Source organism: Lycorma delicatula, chromosome 3, assembly GCF_047948215.1.
Source record: "Lycorma delicatula isolate Av1 chromosome 3, ASM4794821v1, whole genome shotgun sequence".
Classification (NCBI taxonomy): Eukaryota; Metazoa; Arthropoda; class Insecta; order Hemiptera; family Fulgoridae; genus Lycorma; species Lycorma delicatula.
Window position 1 is genome coordinate 66,301,033 of NC_134457.1, and position 19,780 is coordinate 66,320,812.

General features: G+C 31.1%; 1 protein-coding gene across 1 annotated transcript in view; it reads left to right on the forward strand.

Moving 5' to 3' along the window:
• LOC142321140 (lactase/phlorizin hydrolase-like) overlaps nt 1-19,780 on the forward strand; it is a 122,791-nt gene that overhangs the window by 58,216 nt on the left and 44,795 nt on the right. The window contains exons 13-14 of the mRNA XM_075359133.1: nt 10,739-10,886; nt 17,125-17,230. Of these exons, the coding sequence (XP_075215248.1) occupies nt 10,739-10,886; nt 17,125-17,230 (254 nt within the window). The remainder of the gene's footprint in view (nt 1-10,738; nt 10,887-17,124; nt 17,231-19,780) is intronic.

Here is a 19,780-nt window from a genome sequence, read left to right on the forward strand (position 1 = left end):
CTAGAATTACTATATCATCAGCAAATCGTAGCATCTTTATCTTTTCACCTTGTACTGTTACTCCGAATCTAAATTGTTCTTTAACATCATTAACTGCTAGTTCCATGTAAAGATTAAAAAGTAACGGAGATAGGGAACATCCTTGTCGGACTCCCTTTCTTATTAGGGCTTCTTTCTTATGTTCTTCAATTGTTATTGTTGCTGTTTGGTTCCTGTACATGTTAGCAATTGTTCTTCTATCTCTGTATTTGAACCCTAATTTTTTTTAAATGCTGAACATTTTATTCCAGTCTATGTTATCGAAAGCCTTTTCTAGGTCTATAAACGCCAAGTATGTTGGTTTGTTTTTCTTTAATCTTCCTTCTACTATTAATCTGAGGCCTAAAATTGCTTCCCTTGTCCCTATACTTTTCCTGAAACCAAATTGGTCTTTTCCTAACACTTCTTCCACTCTCCTCTCAATTCTTCTGTATAAAATTGTAGTTAAGATTTTTGATGCATGACTAGTTAAACTAATTGTTCTGTATTCTTCACATTTATCTGCCCCTGCTTTCTTTGGTATCATTACTATAACACTTTTTTTGAAGTCTGACGGAAATTCCCCTTTTTCATAAATATTACACACCAGTTTGTATAATCTATCAATCGCTTCCTCACCTGCACTGCGCAGTAATTCTACAGATATTCCGTCTATTCCAGGAGCCTTTCTGCCATTTAAATCTTTTAATGCTCTCTTAAATTCAGATCTCAGTATTGTTTCTCCCATTTCATCCTCCTCAACTTCCTCTTCTTCCTCTATAACACCATTTTCTAATTCATTTCCTCCGTATAACTCTTCAATATATTCCACCCATCTATCGACTTTACCTTTCGTATTATATATTGGTGTACCATCTTTGTTTAACACATTATTAGATTTTAATTTATGTACCACAAAACCTTCCTTAACTTTCCTGTATGCTCCGTCTATTTTACCAATGTTCATTTCTCTTTCCACTTCTAAACACTTTTCTTTAATCCACTCTTCTTTCGCCAGTTTGCACTTCCTGTTTATAGCATTTCTTAATTGTCGGTAGTTCCTTTTACTTTCTTCATCACTATCATTCTTATATTTTCTACGTTCATCCATCAGCTGCAATATATTGTCTGAAACCCAAGGTTTTCTACCAGTTCTCTTTATTCCGCCTAAGTTTGCTTCTGCTGATTTAAGAATTTCCTTTTTAACATTCTCCCATTCTTCTTCTACATTTTCTACCTTATCTTTTTTTCTCAGACCTCTTGCGATGTCCTCAAAAATCTTCTTTACCTCCTCCTCCTCAAGCTTCTCTAAATTCCACCGATTCATCTGACACCTTTTCTTCAGGTTTTTAAACCCCAATTTACATTTCATTATCACCAAATTATGGTCGCTATCAATGTCTGCTCCAGGGTAAGTTTTGCAGTCAACAAGTTGATTTCTAAATCTTTGCTTAACAATGATATAATCTATCTGATACCTTGCAGTATCACCTGGCTTTTTCCAGGTGTATATTCTTCTATTATGATTTTTAAATTGGGTGTTGGCAATTACTAAATTATACTTCGTGCAAAACTCTATAAGTCGGTCCCCTCTTTCATTCCTTTTGCCCAGTCCGTATTCACCCACTATATTTCCTTCCTTGCCTTTTCCAATGCTTGCATTCCAATCTCAAACTATTATTAAATTTTCATCTCCTTTTACGTGTTTAATTGCTTCATCAATCTCTTCGTATACACACTCTACCTCATCATCATCATGGGCGCTTGTAGGCATATAGACGTTAACAATCGTTGTCGGTTTAGGTTTTGATTTTATCCTTATTACAATGATTCTATCGCTATGCGTTTTGAAATACTCCACTCTCCTCCCTATCTTCTTGTTCATCACGAAACCTACTCCTGCCTGCCCATTATTTGACGCTGAGTTAATTACTCTAAAATCACCTGACCAAAAGTCGCCTTCCTCTTCCCACCGAACCTCACTAATTCCTACTATATCCACATTCACCCTATCCATTTCCCTTTTTAAATTTTCTAGCCTACCAACCTTATTTAAGCTTCTAACATTCCACGCTCCGACTCGTAGAATGTTATTTTTTTAGTTTTCTGGTGACCCCTTCCTTAGTAGTCCACACCCGGAGATCCGAACGGGGGACTATTTTACCTCCGGAATATTTTACAAAGGAAGGCGCCTCCATTATTATATATGTGAAAATGCAGAGAGCCACATTTTCTTGGAAAAAAAAAACAGCTGTAGTTTTCCATTGCTTTCAGCTGCGCAGTACTCAGAGGACTGAGTGATGTTGATATGCCGTTTAAGTCATTGTGACTCACGTCCCTAACAACTACTGAAAGAGCTGCTGCCCTCTTTCAGGAATCATTCCTTAGTCTGGCTCTCAACAGATACCTCTCCGATATGGTTGCACCTTCGGTCCAGCTACTCTGTATCCCTGAGCACTCAAGCCCCCTCACCAACGACAAGGACTCATGATTCATAGAGGAGGCAAATAAAATTAGTTCATGTTAAATTTTCTGTTTTTTTTTTCATTTCATTAAGAATGTGTGATTTTTATATTGATGTAATGCTAATGTTCACAAGTTCTTTCCTAATATCTTTGTGTCACAGAAACTGAACAAAATTTGATTTAGCATATATTCATTTATTAAATAAGATTTTGGAGATATTCCCCTTGACAGAACTGTAAAGGTTCTATGCAAGTGAAATTATGATGCAGTCTAGGAAAAAGTTCAAATTAATTTAAAATAGTAGAAAGTAACATCATAAATTTATTTTAATAAATGTCAATCTTTTAAGAAAATTTATTTAAAATTTTAGAACTTTTGGTTTAATAATCATTAAACCAAAAGTAACTACTCTGCAACTGGTAGAAATACTGGTACTCCCTGTTAAAATTCAAGTTGTTTTTGAATTCATATAGATAGTTGTTTATTATCATATACCTCTTAATAAATTGGCACTAAACAATTTGAATTTTTCAGAAATAAAATTTTTTAGCAATTTAGAAGCATAGAAGCTATAAAGAAATTGTATTGGAAAAACTCTGTCAATTCTTTTAACATAAAATTCAAGAAATATAATTTTTTTATATGCACAGGTTACAGATATCAGAAGAAGACCATTGCTCCAATGATTAGTTGAGAATAGGACCAATCCAAATACTTATTCACAGACAGAAAGCAGCAGAATTTGGGCTATGCTGGGTCTGTCTAAGGTAGACAGTATAATTCAGGGAAAACTACCACTAGCCTCTTTTTAAGGACAATGTGCTGCAAAAAGTATAAACCACCAGTAAATAAGCCAACATGTCCTCACACAAAAGCTTGCATGCATTTGAGAAGCAAATATTCGTAATACAGTAATACCAGTATGGTGAGTATTTGTGGGAAAGCTAGAAAAATAAATAACTCTTTAAAATGCGGGCAGCAGTCCTTTCAGGATCAGTCGTGGGGACAAACTAGTTGATGGGTGATATGGCCTGAACAAATAACTTTAATTTGAACATATTTTAGGCTTTAATTATTGTGCAGTTAAAAATTGTAACTTCATTTAATTTCTGGGGAAATTTTTTCCTTTTCTTTTTAAAAATATATATGACAGCATCCTCTTGGATAAAATATTCTAGAGTTAAAATAGTTTCTCAATTGGAATTCCACATGAGGACTGCTCAAAAGATCATTATAAATATAGAAATAAGAAACTCTTCAAATCAAACCATGGAATGATAGGAGATTAATAAGAGTGGATTATTAAGATTGGACAACTTAAACAAGGAATGGATAAGCTAAAGTTAGACATTGTAGTAGTAATTCTCGGTAAGGCTTTTGATCAGGGAATTTTAGGACAATTAATAAAAAAAATCAGGATGAAATGAAAATGCAAGAGCAGGAATAATAACAAACAGGTACGTATGGCATTGTAACACTTTTTGCTTTATTCTTATACAAACAGCACAATGAAAGATTTTTTTTAGTTACTATAGATTAAAAGCCAAGGCATGTAACAATAATGCACATTTATATTATAATCTCTTCAATAGAAGATGAAATATTTATAAAGAAATGAATTATTTAATAAACTAAGTAAATGGAGACTGGAATGTTACAGTAGGAGGACATGAAGGAAAAATAGTAAAAGATAGGTCAGAAAAATTAAAGTCAAACTAATCGTTCAGAATTTATTATCAAGAATACACTAGTGTTAAAAATTACCTTTTCAAAAGATATAAAAACAGATAAACACAGCTAACATCAGGAGATTTAGAAAAGTAAAATAGGTTAATAATGGTTAGCAAAGATGTCAAAATTAACTTATGGACTTTAAAACGAATATAGGAGCAGATACCAGTTTTGACCACAAAAAAAAGAAATCAAGAGTAATGAAATACAGACCAACAACAAAAAAATGGTTACAGAAGTACTTCAAGTTGAAAATAAAAGGATAAATTTAAGAAGGGAAATAAAGAAGGTAGTTAAGCTAGTAAAAAAAAAGATGCATTAAAATTTATGGACTGCCTATTATCAAATGTCTTGTGTAAAGCAAACAGAACCTGAATAGACTTCAGAAATCGGTAAATATTTTATAATGGAGAATATCTACAGAATTAAAAAAAAAGTGTTATTTTACTCTATCAAAAATGGTGGGAGTAGGTAAGGGAAAAACTACTACATATAAGTCTTGCATCCAACCCTTAAAAAATATTTGTTAGGATAGTTTACTGGCATATAGAATATGGTGAAAAGGTTTTCACCATATTAATATGATGAACATTTCAGTTTCAAAAAGAGCATGCATCAGTGGTGGCTTGAAGATAAAATTAGTGGGTGTGCGTGCTGCTCCAGAAAATTCTTTTCTTGGCCTCTTCAAGGCCATGGTTTTCTGTAAAATAAAAGAACCGAAAAAAAATGAATGAATAGAATAGCTGGAAGCAGGATAATTTAATTCTTCACTTTACCACATTCAAGAATATGGTACACAGTTTTAAGCACATTGTGCTTAAAAACCGTATTCTGTTTAACCAAATAAATAATAAAATGTCAGCTATAGATAATAAGTAATAAAATGTTTGCTTAAAAACACTGTAGTTCAATGATGCTTAATGTAAATTTCTATGTAGACAGAAACAAATGCATAATTAGTTTTTACTAATTACCTTCTCTTTCACCCTTCCAGCGTGTTTTTAGCCAGGTTTGGCAATAAAAGAGCTCTTGCTTTCTGCCATTTTCTGATGGCTACTGAAAAAACAACTAAACCACTTATATTCCTTCCACCGACTAAACTAGAAAAGGGAATAAACAAGGAACATTCCATACACGCACAATGTAAAAAAAAACTACCTTCCACCAGCATGCAGGGTCGACACTGCAGGAGCAACAGTTATCTCTCTCTCTCTCTCATATGCAGCTACCTTTGGAATTGTGAAGTGCATAGTTCCAAACAAAGATTTTCGTATATGTTTCATAAACTGGGGAATGGCTACTGATATTAATCTTAAGGATTATATATTGTACAAGTATAAAGAAAGAATTAAATAAAAAAGTAATCATTATATTAAATGTTATCAATAATACCAAGTGGAAATAGGGGTGCTACAGTTCCACAGTGCCTATACGCAAGCCGCCACTGGCATGCTTACAAGGGAAATCAGTCAGAATAATCTTAAAAGATAGCCTTAAGAAGAATAAAGCCATACTCATGTAATTACTAAATCTGAAGAAATTACTTGTTAATGTAAGTTATTTCTGAAAAAAATTCAGTCAGGAGGTTATTTTGCTGTAAAACTATTAATTTTATATCAATTCAAAAACAATCGCATATTAATGAGAAACATGCAGATTAAAATGACACTATTTAAATGGACTACCAAACTCAATAATTATCTCTATCATTCTAACCTTCTCCTAATCAAAATGGAATCAGACAAATCTCTGTATAGTATTAACTCCACTGAATGATGATTGACAAGATTCTATGAAATTCAAAAAAGACCATCCAGAACATCTTGGACTAATCAAGAGATCTACATCAAGATGTCTATTATTTTTACTGCCATCTGAATTTTACCCTAGGTGGCGAAAGAAATCAAAACTGAAGTTTCTAGGAAATTAAGGTCGATTTTAAGCCCATAATTTCAGGATGTAGTATTAATGATATGCCAGATATCACCATCAACCCACTATCCGATCACTTTGCAGAAAACATGATCAAGTACTGTGGAATGTATCCTGCTAAAAGACCAAGGACTCCTAAGCTGCACTTCACACAAACTATCAAATACTTTATTGCCAATGCTCATGACCTCACTACCAATGAGATGAGAAATGTGGAACGCATAAAACACTTTCATGGCCTGGTATAAGTTGATGCTCTCACAGTCACAATGAAAAATGATCAATCTCTGAGACGGCCTGTGAACTGGAGAAACCCAAGTTTCCGCCATGATAACTGTGACCCACTAGAAAAGTTGACAGATGAGGAAAATATAGGTCACCTAATATTACACTTATCATTGACCAATCGCAGTAGAAAAATTAAAAACTGCATCAAAAACCATAATCCAGGTGTATTAAAACCCAAAAACAATAATGGAAAAGAATTCTTGGATTTACTAAAGCAATACCTCATGTTACTTACCTACTGACTCTAACATTAAAAGAACGTTTTTGAACAGATGTACTTGTTCATTCTGGAGTGAACAAGAACATCTGATCAACACTAACCATTGAGTAGTGACAGCAAGAACTGCTTATAAAAACTGCAGTTTCTATAAGAAACTGCTGACCTCATCCATGGATAAAGCTCAGGAATGTGCGGAGCTAAACAAAAGGCAGAATTTAGATTACTGGGATTACCTATTTGTCAGATGGTGGATCAGATCTACCAGGAGTGAAATGGATTGTGAAGAGAGAAAAGGTGTAGAAAAAATTCAGGTTTTGATGGACACATAAGCACACCAGCCGACATTAAACAGTTGATGATGTACACAAAAACTGAAAAGCCCTAGGAGCTAATAGTGTGCAAAATTGCATCTTGCCAAAATCTATTTGGTGATCTTAAAAGATGCAGGTACCATGCCCAAATTTTTTACCCAGAATAACGTATCCCTAAAACTACTTCTGCAAGAAATGACTGACTAAATATAGATCAATAACCTGCACCCCTACCATATATAAGAACTTCATAGCTTCTCTGCATGCAAACATTATAAAACATCTAAATAAATACCAGATAATAGCAGAACAGATAGGCTGTTGCCAAGGTAAAGAGGTTGAAAAGAGCAGTTAGTGATTGAAATCTAATGTGACAAGGAATAGTAAGGTAGCCTACATAGATTATAAGAAAGCCTTTTACTCTACACTGCACATATGGCTAATAGAGGTGCTTGGTATGAACAAAATCAACCCAACCATTATCAAGTTCTTGGCAGAGGTTATGGAAACATGAACTACACAACCTAGGTCTGCCTTCTCAATAAATCATCATCCAACATAAATGAGGTGAAAATATACACAGGTATGTTTCAGGGAGATTCTATGAATGTCCTCTAGCTTTTTATAATGTTAAACCCCTTATCAAAAATATTTAAAGCCTCTAACAGAGGTTTCAATTGTAGCCAATACAATTTGAATTACTGAGCATATATGAATGACATAAAATTGATCTCTTCTTTAAAAACAGAATCCATCCATCATCTGACCAAAATAGTGGAGACATTCTGTAGAGACATATACATGAGTTTTGATCTAGACAAGTGCTGAAATGCCATGAGAAAGGGACAGTAGGCTCAAGTAGAAGGATACAGTGTGCTTAGTGTCCCTAACCACAAAGAATAAAGTGAGTTTTACATCTGCCTTTGAAAAACAAGTGAAAGCTGTCATGAAATCTTAGTTAAGTGGCCACTGTAAGTACATGTAATTATTACCTGGCTGTACAAAAAAATAACATTTTCTAAAAATGTTTATCTGGGGCATGTTATCAGCATGCAAGGGTAGATATGAATGTTTTATTATATACAACTTTTGTATTTGACAAAGTTGCATATAGTAGGTGTAATGTGCATAAGAAAACTGCATATTTATGCCGTATAGAGTGGCCAGATGTATTATGGACATTTGTCTGAGTAGTAGTGTTTTTCTATATGCTTTAAAAGTGTGTTTTTATCCAGTTTGGATAAGGTGAAGTCAAGGAACTTAAGCGATTTGTTGAGAATATATTCTGCAGTACAAAATAAACTGCTGATAAGCAAATTTGATGATGTATGTGAGGAATGTGTCATATATGTTTCCTTTATACAAGATTGTGATTCATTAATATAACAATTGATATTTTGATATTTTTGTTACATCATTGTGTAATATTATATTTTAAAATATCACAAACAACTTTCAATCAGGAGATTAGGAATGAGTGAACCAAATTATAGTCCTGTTTTACAGTACTGTACAGTTTTTGGTTGTAAGTGAAGTAATTTTTTTTTTACAGATTCTGTTAAGATTAAGATTTTAATTATGTATTCTGTTGGTATGTTGGATTTTCTTTTCTTTTAGTCACTCATGTTGTACATTGATAGTTTTTCCTTCTTTATACAAAGTAAAGGAAGTATTGTAATTGTGAATAATTTTGGTTTTCAGATTTCAACGGAAATAACCATTTTGACCAACCTTGAATCCTCTTTGACTAGTTTCCGTGTGACATCTGTACATACGTATGTATCTTACATAACTCAAAAACAATTAGCTGTTGAAATTTTGGATATAGAACTGTTAAAGCATCTAGTTGTGCACCTCCTTTTTTGATTGCAATCAACTGACTCAAGTGTCCAAAAAAGCCCCAAATCCATAAAAATTTGGATTTTGGACTTTTTTTCAACTGCAGTAATAAGCCTTCATTGAGAGATTTTCAACAATATTTATAAGTGGTACTTATTTTCATTGGTTCCAGAGTTATAGAAAAATAAAATTTTATTTAATGTAATAATTGGATCACAAGGGAGGCACATTGGTTCAAATCGGACTTCATCTACTTTTTTTAATTTATTTTTTAACTTTTTTTTTTAAATATATTGATTTAATAATTAAATCAATAAGTATGTACAATAAGTATAATCAATAATGTAAGCGATGGATATTAATCCATGATTGTAAAAAAAAATTACAATAAATAATAATTCAATAATAATAAAAAAAACATTCTAAATAATTTATTTAGAATCATATTATTTTTGGATTTTCTAGTTTAATTTTATTTAATTATTCTGTAATTTCTGTCTAATTTTATCTACATTAAAATTAACTACAGAGTGACTGAAAAATAGACCCTCACAAGTTCAACATATATACACTGAGGCATGCATGAGTGATTTTTAATAGATTGCTACAAATGTTTATCTTTTAGTTCATTACTCCTCTGATATTGTCAGACAATTTTCTCCATAAGTTGGCGTTGATCTTCATTTCACTTATTTGTTTTTTGTTACCAATCATTTGATCGCTATTTGGTTTGATATAATTCTTCTGATCTTAATTTGTGTACAAGTTCTCTAGTTTTCAAATTTTCTTTCTCTTTATATTCATAATCCTCTCTTAATCTTTTTATTCTTTCTTTGGTTTTAACTTTTTTTTTCTTTATATTTATCATCTTCTCTTAATCTTTTAATTTTTTCTTTGGTTTTAACATTTTCATCCTCTTTATATTTATCACCTTCTCTTAATATTTTTACCCTTGTACTTAACATTTTCTTCCCCTTCATATTCATCTTCTTGTCACTTTTTTTGAGATATATTTGTTCATGTTAGCTTTCTTTTTCCTGTATGATTGTCTCTTTTTCATTTTTGATTATTCACCAAATAATCCAATAATAAAAACTGAATTTTTCACTGTAAGGTCGAAATTAACATTTTGATGTGTGTGTTTAAAAAATCATTAGTTATTAGTAAAACAAAATTTTATGTAATTATTATTTTAAAATTTTGTATATGTAATTTAATAGGCATAAAAGTCATCTGGTGTCCAAAACTGATTTTTAAAGTAAAAGAAACAATATCCGTTAACTGAATTTTAACTGCAAAGTACAGGCAGGGTGTAATAAAAATATAACAGTAAATACAATATTTTTGATAGGTTATTAGTATTACAGAAGTGTAGGTGTTGGTGGCAAGTGTGTATTCCCAAACGTGCGCCGCGGCTTCTTCAGAGACGCCGCGAAATATTGTAAGCTTCATAATTAACTGAACCAAGACATTTGCATTTGGCCTAATTAAACAAAAAACAAAGTGAGAAGCTAAAAATATCTCGATTTTTTTGTGTGGTATGTTTTTACTTGACCCTGTTAAAGTAAAGTCGCCGGCGCAGAATATTCTACGAACGCGAGCCGGGAACGCTGCGCCTTCTCGATCGCGCTAGACACGTCGAAGTGAGTAGACCATTCGCGATAAATTTGGACTGTTCTAAAGACCTTGCGGAAAGCATATAAGCAAGCGTTGCCGGCTTTAATTTAGTCAGTCGGTTTAAAATCTAAGTCTAGTGAAATTAAAATCAGCGTCTCATATAAATAAACAGCGTTATAAATTAGTTCATCGTAGTATATTATTATATTGTATACATCGTAGTAGATAGTATTATATTATTTCTAGTTTGCTGTTTTTGATAAATAGTTTGTGATTTTTTTCTCTTGTATCTTTAATGAGACCTATTTTTGAACAGTAGTAAAAGTAATAGTGCAGATAAAGAAAGTATGTCTTCAACCAATGGCACGACTGTGAAGAAACGAAAATGTCGTAAACAAGATGACGGTTATTTAGAGTTTGCTTTTACATCAACAGAAATTAATGGTAAAAAGAGACCACAACGTGTATTTTGTATGTATTAGCGGAGTGTGTGCTTCCAAGTAAACTGAAACGCCATTTAGAAGCTAATCACCACAGCATGATTGGCAAACCTCGTTATTTTTTACCAGGAGATTAGAATAACTGAAACAAGATAAAAATACCTTTTTTTAAGACTGCATCAATACCAAACAGCGCTTTGCTAGCATCTTAGAAGGTGGTTTATAGAAATCGCGAAATGCAAGAAGCCACATACCATCGCAGTAGAACTTATTTTATTCGGCGCACTATTCTTGTTAGCAGTAAATACGCAAAACTTAACCAACGGGGTTGGTCTAGTAGTGAAGTCCTAGTAAAGTCAGTTATTTTTGCACGGATTTGAATAATAGTTCGTGGATACCAGTGTTCTTTGGTGGTTGGGTTTTAATTAACCATACATCTCAGAAATGGTCAAATTGAGACTGAACAAGACTGCACTTCATTTACATTCATACATATCATCATGAGTCATTCTCTGAAGTATTATCTGAACGGTAATTACCGGAGGCTAAACAGGAAAAAGAAAGTAAATAAAACTTTTTACTAGTTACTAGTAAATGAACGGATTATAAGTTGATTCGCCGCGGAATTGTTATCAATGCCAGCCTAGAGTAAACTTTCAAACGGTTAACTTTAGTGTAATCAGTAATTTCAAAACTGTATTTTAAATTAATTAATGAAAATATTCATGGCGATAAACATTTTCAGTATGCAGTACTTTGTAATCTTATAATCAAGTGAGGTTAAGATCAACGTGTGCTATGAGATTACTTGTATAATTGTCAAACACTTAAGTGTTGTGAAGTGTTACGTTGTTGGACTGTTTGATAACATGACATCATAATTAAAGTGTCGAGACAAAGTAAGCTTAAGTGTTGTGAAGTGTTTACGTAGTTGGACCGTTTGATAACGTGACTTCATAATTAAATACTGTCGAGACAAAGGAAGCTTAAGTTAAGTGTTTACGTAGTTGGACTGTTTGATAACGTGACTTCATAATTAAATAGTGTCAAGACAAAGAAAGCGCATTTTAATTTATGGTCTACAATCTATCTTGAACAAAAGTACTTTTTTTTTACAAACTGTAGGTGTTTTATTTCATTTTCTTTCTGTAATTAAAGCGAAAGTTCCATTCCACAGAATTTATTTTTATTTTAAATTAAATGTTCGTGGTATTAGCTCCTAAAATTGAAAATTTATTTTCATTTTGGATTGTGTTTCTTTAATGTTGTGCTTGCAGTAAACAAGCTCTGTAGACAAGTTAAATATAATATGTGAAAAGATTAATTGGATTGTGGTAGAGCCCTTGATGATGGTTATCTATTTTAAACTAATATAGTAATGACTCAGATTTAAGTGTCAGCACCTTTCCACATAGTTTTTCTGGTGTTTCGTTTTTGTTGTATGTGCCCAGTTTCCATATTCCCTTACATTCTCAAATTACAGAATGAGACCTATCTAACCAAGTTCACTGCTTATCAATCATGGTGACTTGAGTAGCCATTTTGTTTCTTGGAGTGTAATTTGCTGTTTGACTAGCACATTTTCTTGAGAAAGCAGAACAACAACCTATAAGTCAGTCTGTGTGTCTATGACGGCTTATCCGCCTTTCTCATTCAACAGGTTAATTGATAATATATCTATACATCTCTATGTAGTTCCATAGCAAGTATGTATGAAATTGACTCCCAAGCCACTTAATATTGTATGTATATATGTTGAGTAAGCAGCCAAGTTATTGGATTGTTGAGAAAAGAGACCAGGGTAATTAACAAAATGTGTAATGACTATTCTGTTAGTAGATTGTAAAACAAACATAGAAGTTCCTGTCATTTTAGTAAACAGCTGCCCATTAGCTACCAGAAAACTAAGGGGTTATGCAAACTTTGTGGTACTTGCCCAAGAATGAAGGATAAGTTAAGGGAAGGAAAGAGAAAGGGAACACCCATGAAGGAATTACTTATAATCAGGGTAATTTTCACAAAATCAAACTTCACATAAACCTACTACTATTTGAAACAGATGCTACCTTATGCTAAATCAGTTTGTTGCTGGTTATTCTTAACCAAAATATTTTTACTAAATCACAGAGTGAGGCTATTTTTAACCTATATTAAAATCTCTGAAAGATAAAAGTTGAATCTCCAGTTATCAACCTCAATTAGAGGATGGTAAAAGGGCTGGTGAGGTAAATTGAGAAAAAGATTGTTTATTACACCAGAGCTTTGCAAGTTGTATTGTCTTTCAGTGATCGTAGAGGTTGTCTTTAAACTGAGTAGATAGAATATTTTTGTTCTGCGCACTGTAACTTCCTTCTTTGGCTTGAATATAAGGACTTAAGGCAGTGTATTGAGAATAACATTATTTCATAAATAAATAAGATAATGAAATCATTAGACAATCTTATCAATATATATATCAAACATATATGATAATTTTACAATTTAACTTTATTAATCTTGTACCAGATAACTATTGCAAAATGCTTGCATTAAAATTTAGTTTCCTCATTAGAATGGAGCTGAAAACTTCTTGGTCAGGACTTTCAATTATTGAAATTATATCTGTATGTTATTTTCTTATTAATCTATAAATAATTCACCAGTTGCAGTACATCAAAATTATCATATTGATGAAGGAGTCACTAGTATAAGAAAATTGCTGTGATCACAGTTTGTTTGTCTTCTTTTTCTTTTAATAACTTTTACAATTAAGCTATCATTAATAAAGAAACTCTTAATTAATAAACTTAACAGCTACAAAATGAGGTGATACATACATGGTTTATTTTACATAGGATATAAAAATTGATGTTAAAACTTACAGCTTAAGATTGCATTTTTTCCAAGTTCAGAATTAAATAAGGAACAAATCTATCCAAACTGATGATGTTCCAATCAGTTTATTTAGTGTACGCAGTTAAACATAAATAAAAAACCTATTATTTTGATCTTCCTTCATATATAAATAATACATCTCAAAACTGACATTTTTCCAAAAATCTTATTTTTGTTTTGACAATTTGTATTTAAAAAGGGACTGAAAAAAAAAATCAGAAATTTTCTCAAGGTAATCTTGTAAATCAGAGGTTAATAATTATTAATAAGTCAGTATATTTAAATTAAAAAATAATGAAGAAAAAAGGAAATGAAGTCGGATTCGAACCAATTTCCCTAGTAAGATCCAAATATTTCATTAATTAAAATTTTATTTGGCTACAACTCTGGAACCAATGAAAATAAGCACCATTTACGATGTATCGTTGAAACGCTTTCAATGAGGGCTTATTATTGCAATTAAGAAAAAGTCCAAAATCCAATTTTTTTAGATTTTGGGCTTTTTTAGACATTTTTGGTCAAGTCGATTATAATCAAAAGGGGAGATGCACAACTAGATGTTACAACAGTCCTAAATCCAAAATTTCAATATCCTATAGCTAATCGTTTTTGAGTTATGCAAGATACATACATACATACATACATACAGATGTTATGTAGAAACTAGTCAAAATGGATTCAGCGATGGTCAAAATTCATTTATGAAATTTTTCACAATTACAATACTTTCTTTACTTTGTACAAGGAGGTAAAAATGAATGAAAGTACATTTTTGATAATTATTAAAAGATTGTTCCTAATTAGACACAATTATACAATGTACACACTATTGACCACTATTTATAAAAATAATTAAACAGGCTGTTAACCATTTCAAAATTACTTCTCAAAACTATAAAGCACATTTAAAGTACTTTACTGCAGAGACAGAATGAACTTAATAGGCTGTAGAGAGTTGTCATAATAGCTGTTTGATGTAAACAAATAAAAATGAATTTTTTGTCACTTCTTTATTTAATATTTTTACAAATAAAACTTTCTTTAATTTACATCTGTTGTTCTTTTTTATTGTCTGCTCAGTTTTATCAGATGCCTAATGCATTTTGACATTCTCTTTCAATACTGAAGAATCAGTTGTAAAAACAATCCCAACAACAGTTTTCAACTCGTCTACATTACTTAGTGACAATGGATAATTTTTTTCTTTTATTGTGCCCTAAAGGGAGTTACCACAAGTATTCTAGATTTAATAATCTAGAATACTAGGTGGCTATTGAATTTCGGCACCACCCTTCAAAATGTTATTTAAAAAATCCTTTATTCACTGTGTATAATGAACTGGAGCTCCAAAATAGCAGTTAATTCTATATTAATCATTTCAAGCTGAAGAATAGAATATAGTTTTTAAGCATATTAAAGTATAAAATGCTGTTAACACTTCTTCAAAAAAAATTATGATCTTATATGTGTTTCAGACATGCTCTATTGTGTATGTTATATTGTGGAAAAGGACTTTGTGGCCACTTTGCAGGTGGGAGTGAAGAGTACAGACATGATATTTTTTTTCAGTTCAACGTAAACATAATCCTGCAGCCCAAAGACATAAAAAGTGTCTTCCACAACATATGGAAGACATGTACAGACATGTATAGCTGTGTTCTGGACATGCACATACAGCTTCACTTTTACAAAAAAATAAAATTAATTTAAAGTATTATTATATTAAATTATTGTAATTAAAATTAAATAGAAAGTGAATTAAACTTAATTTTTAAGAATGGAGAGTAACTAAGTAAAACACACCGACCAAAATATACAATTATGTTAAAACTGTTTTTGAACCTGTGTTCTTGATATTACACAAGCAGCAACAGTTTTTTCTTTTCATTTTTGAATGCTAATTTTTTTTAGTCAGTTAATTTACCTACTTTTAGAGCTTCTTTTTACATAAAATCATAAATATTATTGATAAATTCACATCTTGACTCCTTTTTTTTCTTAACTACGGATTTAAATTCTGCCATAACAAACTGCACTAATAACATACGAACAAGAATAAAACAAAAAATAATATATTACAAAAAATTTGCGAAAAACAATGAGTAATTATAAAATAATATGACCGCACAAAAACGCTATTCGAATATCTTCTCTGATCACGATATAAACTGGACTAAAGTTTATTTCTTTATACACACATTATGTGTTACGAATGACGGATCTAAATATAATCGTGATGAAAGACATCATTTCTAACTGCATGTATAAATTTTTATAAGCCTGTACATAATACCAATCAGAGCATTAGTCATTAGTTAAGGAATTGTTATTGTTTACAAGATTGAGTCATTAAGCATTTTTATACATGTAATCAATTCAAGTGGAAAGAATTGAACACACAACAACTTTAAATGTATTGTTTGGTCATCCATATTGTTTGTAAGTTGAAAAATGAAATTTTTTTTTTTGTCTTCAGTCATTTGACTGGTTTGATGCAGCTCTCCAAGATTCCCTATCTAGTGCTAGTCGTTTCATTTCGGTATACCCTCTACATCCTACATCCCTAACAAAATGAAATAAAAATAATAGTTACACGCAAAAATAATGTTTTGGAAAACAATAATATGAATTGTCAGCACGTGACGTCACAAGCTCATAGATTCACTGGAGCAACTTTAGGTGTATTTAAATAATTTACATTGATATTTTTTGAGTTGTGAATTATTTTATAGTTATTTTTTATGTTTGATATCTTCATGTACTTGGCTTAATGTTATTTCATGTGTTTACTTTAAATAATGAATGAGTCCTTTAATCACATCTAATTTTTAAATTATAATTAATTTTGCATTCTGTGTTGCTGCTCTGATAGAGGTTTAACTTTGTTTTTCTTGAACCATCCCAGCAAATGATGGGATGGCTGTTTTATTGTTTAATCTGTGGAGTATGATATGTTTATCAAATCATTCCTGATGTGATTTGTATATTGTACTGTGCAGATCAAAACAAAATATTTACTTATTTAATGACCCTGGAAATATGCCAGTATAAAAAAAGTTATTTAAAACAGATGTTCAGTATTTGTAAGCCTGTATTACTATTCCTGGTCCATAAAATCCTGCCGTTATAAATTATGTGGTTTTCTCATATGATCTAATATCAGTAGATCTGTTAACATATATGATTTAACCTTATTTATTAGCATAATTTGGTGAAGATCAACTATAATGTGGAATTTTTTAACATCTCATCACCTCCTGACTGAGAGTTAATCCACTTAAAATACAATTGCAGCTTATCACTCTAGTGTGCAATAAATGTTATGATATGGTAGCTAGTATTGAACATTGTAAGACTGTTAGTATTTGTGAAGGAGTATCAGTGAGAGGAAGTTGATTCTATTGTTTTGTTGATTATGACTGAAAATCATGTTTTACCACTTTATTGTTGTATCTCTATTGCTATATTTTCTGGAATTTTTGCAATTGTTATAGGTATTTATTTATTTATTAATTTTTAAATTAAATCAAAATACTTATCTTTATTATTGTTACTTAATATTTATTTAGTAAGTATAGTAAGATGTTGATATCAGTAACTTTTTTAATCACTGGATGAAATTATATAAAATGTGAGAACTTTGCTGGTAATTAACATAAATAAGTGCTGAGTGGGAATCCTATATCCACTAGACAAACTGGCCAGTTTTGTGCCTAATTATTAAGTTATAAAATTACTTCAAGTATAATATTTATTTAGTATAAATTAAGTATAATTATTTCCTATTCAGTTTTGTGATTATATGCATTATTAATTCTGAAAAATTTTTAAATAACAAATTTAAAACAATTTAAAACAAAATGTATAGATCCTCAAAAAAGTTTATTTTTAAAATTTCAAAATTTATAAGAATTAGATATTAGAACAAAGGTTCCTTTTTTTCTTATCTTATTGTTTTAATTGACCCTGCTTTTATAGTTATTTTATTATTATCATTTTGATTATTAAAGTTCCTTTTAAACTAATAACATGCTCATTCACTTATGTATAATATAAAATATAAATATACATTTAAAAAAATTATTTATTTAGTTATTAAAGAGTTCACTTTTGAAAATGCTTTTCTAATCTATTTTTAATTAAATTTTTGTCACATATAATGTCAGTGTATAAGTTGCTTCTTTAAAAAAAAATTCATAACAGCATTTATTAGAAAAATTATGAAAGAACTCTGAAAAACGAGTCTAAATTTATGGTTACATGATTTATAAAATAAAGATATATTATAATTAAATATTTTGTTTGAAAAGTTGAATAATATTTATGATAATGTTTGAGAAACCATATGTTAATTTTAGAAATAAATGTGTTACTTATCAGTACAAATTGCTGATCTCCATGGTGGAGTGGTAGTATATCGACCTTTAATCCAGAGGTCTCGGGTTCGAACCCTGATCGCTTATGTGGAAATATCAGTAAGCAAAAAAAAAAAAAAATCAACTTTCTCCAATCTTCTGTATTTTAACCATATTTATAATTTATATAAGTAATAATTTATTAATTTTTCACTCTAATACTGTACGCTGGTCCCTGATCAGTTTTTGTGATGAAAAATGAATTCTACACTATATGAAAAATGCCTGCACTGATCAGGATTCAAAAATCAGAATCTACTGAATAATAAAAGTCAGAGAAGTTACTGTTTCACCACTGTGGTCAGTGGATGATACATTTTTTTTGGTTCATTCAATTGAATATTATTTAAAGTAACATCCAGATTTGTTTTATGATCAATACCTGAAACAAGAGATAAGTATTAAAAATTAAAAAAACACGACTGCAAAAAAAAGCATTGCTGATTTTTAATATAGGATAATAACTAATATAGGAAAATTAAAGAGCATGTGAGTGATAATTTTGAATATAGTATAATTTTTTCAAATCTCTTAAATTTATTTTAAAATTAATGTGTTTATATATATATATATATATATATATATATATATATATATATATATATATATATATATATATATATGTCAGAGGCTATATATATATATATATATATACATATACACATACATATATTTAGATAGCCTCTGACACTCCAGTAACTTAAGAATTCCAATACGGGGTCATTAATCTGAATCGGTTCCAGCTTTTAGCTGTTACGCTGGAACATATATACGTGGTGTGTAAGAAAAGTAATGAGATTGGTTAACTACGAGCGATCTGGTAACGTTGTGTCTACCGGCCAATGCCAGACCAATTTGTTCATCCCTTTCACATGCTCAGTACGAGTTTCAACTCCGTTCAGCCAACATATTAATTTTGACTGCGCCATCAGTGAAGTTGTGTTTTTGGTGTGTGTTACGAAAATGGAGAATCGGAATTTAGAGCAACATTGTGCAATCAAGTTTTGTGTTAAACTTTGGGAATCCACGAGTGTGACCTTTGAAAAGTTGAAACAGGACTATGGGGAACATTACTTATCAAGAGCACAAGTTTTCCGTTGGCACAAATCATTTTTGGAAGGCCGAGAACACGTTGAAGATCAACCTCGCTCAGGGAGACCTTCAACTTCAAAATCTGGCGAAAACTTTGAGCGTGTGAGGGTTCTTGTGAGATCAGACCGTCGTTTAACAATAAGGATGATGAGTGAACAGTTAAATTTAAACACTTTCACCGTACATCAAATTTTGACAGACTATTTGGAATGCGAAATTGGTGCCGAAAAACCAAACAACGGAACAGAAGGACACTCGAAGAAACGTGTGCATTGATTCTCTTGAGAGGATTGACAATGATCAAGAATTTTTCAATCGTGTGATCACAAGTGATGAATCCTGGATATTTGAGTACGATCCTGAAATAAAGCGGTAAAGCGAAGAGTAGTACACTCCGTCATCTCCTCGACCGAAAAAATGTCCAATGAGCAAATCAAAGATCAAATCCATGCTGATTTGTTTTTTTTGACAGTAGGAGTATCGCGCATAAAGAATTTGCTGTTCCATGACAAACTGTCAACCAAGTATTTTACAAAG